The sequence below is a fragment of the Vicia villosa genome, unplaced genomic scaffold (genome assembly GCF_029867415.1).
Source record: "Vicia villosa cultivar HV-30 ecotype Madison, WI unplaced genomic scaffold, Vvil1.0 ctg.000037F_1_1_2_unsc, whole genome shotgun sequence".
NCBI classification, from domain to species: Eukaryota; Viridiplantae; Streptophyta; class Magnoliopsida; order Fabales; family Fabaceae; genus Vicia; species Vicia villosa.
In genome coordinates, this window is record NW_026704970.1 from 1 (window position 1) to 3,273 (window position 3,273).

Sequence of the window (3,273 nt, forward strand, 5' to 3'; positions counted from 1 at the left end):
GAAGATGTAAGGATACACACATATTGCCACTTGGTTAATCAATGCAAACGTATTCAAACATTGCAATAACTCTATCAGTTACTTTTGCTTGATCAAATTATATGATAGAGAGGACTACGTTCCGATTCCTCCATAACTGCGATCGGAAGAGGATTGATACCATTTAATGTCATAAGTAACTCTCGTATCGAATTAGTCAGTTCCAGTTCAGCAGACCAGATACTGATGGTAAAAAAAAATTATATAGAATACTCTATAAAGGTGAATCTATATTGCATCATGACTAAGAAAATTCAAGCAATGCTTCGAGGCCTATCATATGCTTATGTATGATGTTGCAAACAAAATTGAGAAATCCACACCAAGCTTTCTTTTGTCAAAAATAAAAATACAAGTTAATTATGATATTATCTAGCTAGTCACTAATAGGAACATGAAGTAGCAGAAGCTTTTATACAATCCACCAGCTAATAGCTGATCACATGGAAAGAGAAAAGAACCACCTAAAGATAAACTAAACAAGAGCATCAAGATAACTTCAACACCAAGCAACTTAAGTATCAACATTATTATTAAGCATTGCTGATTGCGTGTAAACCAAGCAACTTAAATATCAACATTATTTTTAAGCATTGCCGATTGCGTGTAAACCACACATATCTTGAAAACTAGAACCATTCCACCGATAGTTTACAAAAGGGTGAAATCGTTGGACAAAAGTTTAGTTCATCTAAACATTTCCGCTGGTAAAGAATCGGTTGACTTTGAACTTTTGACTGTCATGACTTGTAAAAGTGGAGCATTCTGTAAAATATATTTTGCAACTCGAAGTGAATCCAACATACCATCAAAGGTTACCGTGCAAGATCTGAGGTGAGATGAAATGCATTTAGGAACAAAGTTTGGACATTTCCACTTTGTCAATGATATGCTGGTGAGTTTTAATGCCCACGAACTTTTGTCATCCGCATTTTTGGTGTGTTTGGGGAAAATCTATTTCAAGAAACACAATGACAGAATACAACAATATATAAAAATTGAGGTGAGTTGGTTCGAATATAAAAAAAAAAAGGTCTTGCTAACCAGTGCCCTCGGGGCAATGGTTAAGCATTCCAAAAAAAGAAAATATTTTATTGAAAATTTAATATTTCAATTTTTGAGACATTAAATACGCAGATTACCGAGATAAATTTACTATTTTTAAAGTCTTAACCATTGCCCTGAGGGCACTGTTAGCATTTCCCAAAAAAAAGGGAGAGGAAATATAATACAATACAAACATTCAAGTTTTATTATTCTAATTATATTAAAAGGTGGGGGTGCATTTGCATACTTCAAGTGTCCACAGCTAAAAACATAAGTAAATAACAAGATTTATAGAATACACTAAAAAATACAGAAAATATATATAATAAATGGGACAAACCTTAGCAATTAAAAGAATTTCAAGGATGGGACAATTCTGGAGCACATCCATTAAGTCATCCCAGCCATAAGAGTGAACAAACATTAACTCAAGGTGGATCAAGTTTGGAAAAACATTAGATCCTTTGAAATAGGAACTGATGTTTTCATTGGGAAGCCTCACCTCTAACTGCAAATTCCCCGAGACAAATAACAAAGATAAGAAAATAATTGAAATGACATCAATCCAATCACTATTATAAACAAAGATTTTCTTTTTCAACTTCATTGAATAATTGAGGTATCTGAAAAGAATTAAGGAAGTCATATCGTATTTGTACCTGTAGAAACTGGACATTATAATATATCGCTTTAAAGAAAACATGATATGGACCGTTACCCACTCGTGTGGGTGAGATACTTGCACTTTCTTTGTAGCCAACCATAACATACAAATCTTCAAGAACCAATGATTCAGATATCAACTTCTTGAGATCCTCTGAATTTTGTAAATAAACACATTTCAAATGAAGGGTTTTAAGGGAGGGAAGATCTACGGACAAAATATTGCCCGCCGCACATAATCTCTCGAGTTTGAGAATAACAAGGGTTCGACAACTAAAAATGTTGTTGGGTGCTACGGAGATAAATTTATCCACCAAGGAATTAGAGTGGGCCATATACATTTTGAAAGCAGTATAAAAATGAAACATGGAGAGTTGGAGATCCTTAACGCCACGCAGTTTTGCAGCTTCAATCCATTGATCATGGTTGAAAAGTAATAATTCAGAATGGCAACAGTTAAGGTGAAAGGCTCTAATAGGTTGGCTATTCATTTATGGGGATAGCATGACTTTGTCAACCCAGCAACGGAAGCATAGGAAATCCTCTTCACCTTTCACGAATTTATCATCAAAATGGAGATCCACTGTGAATTTGTATAGTGGTTTCCACCTCTTGGAAAGAAGACGGGTGGTGTAAGTGAAATTAGGAGGAAGAAAGGAGAGTAAGTGACACAGCAACTCATCTGGTAACTCACTAATCCTATCGACAGTAGCTTTGAACTTCGTATCCTTTGCCATAAACTTTCTCTAATTCTTTCTGCAAGAAAGATTGAGTGAATTTCAACTGTTAACAAAAAAACACAACAAAGTTAGTTGAACAATGAAATTTTGTGATGGTTATTATTAATTAACTCTCGGAGTTGAAGATTTTATGATATCTCAAAGACTAGATATATGCCTCTATCTCAAATTCCCAATTAGGTTTTGAATAAAATTAGTGATTGTTATGAATAAGATAAGAGTGCACATAAACATGAAGGTGAGAAGGATGTTACCGAATTTTCAAACTGCCCCTCGGATCACCGCGTCGTCAACCCCTGCTCAAATCGTAGTGGGGACTCTCAGTAAGGGTTTTTGTTTTCGTTTGAGGTTCTAGAAATATAGGAAAAACAGTTGTTTTTGGAGATAATGTTGAGAGTTAAAGATTCTCCCAATAAATTCGCATCTATAATTAAGCGAACCAATTCCAACATAATTTCAAACTCTATTTTAAGTTTTGACAATTATAATGTTTAGCTTCGTTCATGAACCAAGTAATCAAAAAAATAAATAAACAATAATGTGAGAGAAAGTTTTTTTTTTAAGAATATGTTACTAAAAAATTAAATATGTTTTTGATTGTTTATAAATATTTTAAATTTTATTTTTAGTGTTTACAAAAATTTTATGAATTCGGTTTTAATTTCCGCTATTTTTTTAAATTTTGAAAACTATTTAATTATCTTTTAATTTTTGAATAATTTTTTTCATACATGTTTAGAATAGTGTAAAATATTTATTCACCAAACTTTAGAATTTTTTAAAT

At 32.7% G+C, this 3,273-nt stretch overlaps 1 protein-coding gene across 2 annotated transcripts; it reads right to left on the bottom strand.

Moving 5' to 3' along the window:
• Positions 1-187: 187 nt before the first annotated feature.
• Positions 188-2,951, bottom strand: LOC131622655 (FBD-associated F-box protein At4g10400-like). 2 transcript variants are annotated; one of them, XM_058893688.1, is made up of 4 exons: positions 2,744-2,951; positions 1,746-2,505; positions 1,427-1,594; positions 188-993 (listed from the first exon to the last, which is right to left on the bottom strand). In XM_058893688.1, the coding sequence occupies exons 2-4, from the start codon at positions 2,238-2,240 to the stop codon at positions 727-729; spliced, it is 930 nt and encodes a 309-aa protein (XP_058749671.1). In that variant the 5' UTR covers positions 2,241-2,505; positions 2,744-2,951; the 3' UTR covers positions 188-726. The 2 variants fall into 2 exon arrangements, with proteins under 2 accessions (XP_058749671.1, XP_058749672.1); XM_058893689.1 differs by having other exon boundaries at positions 1,746-2,532.
• Positions 2,952-3,273: the final 322 nt, after the last annotated feature.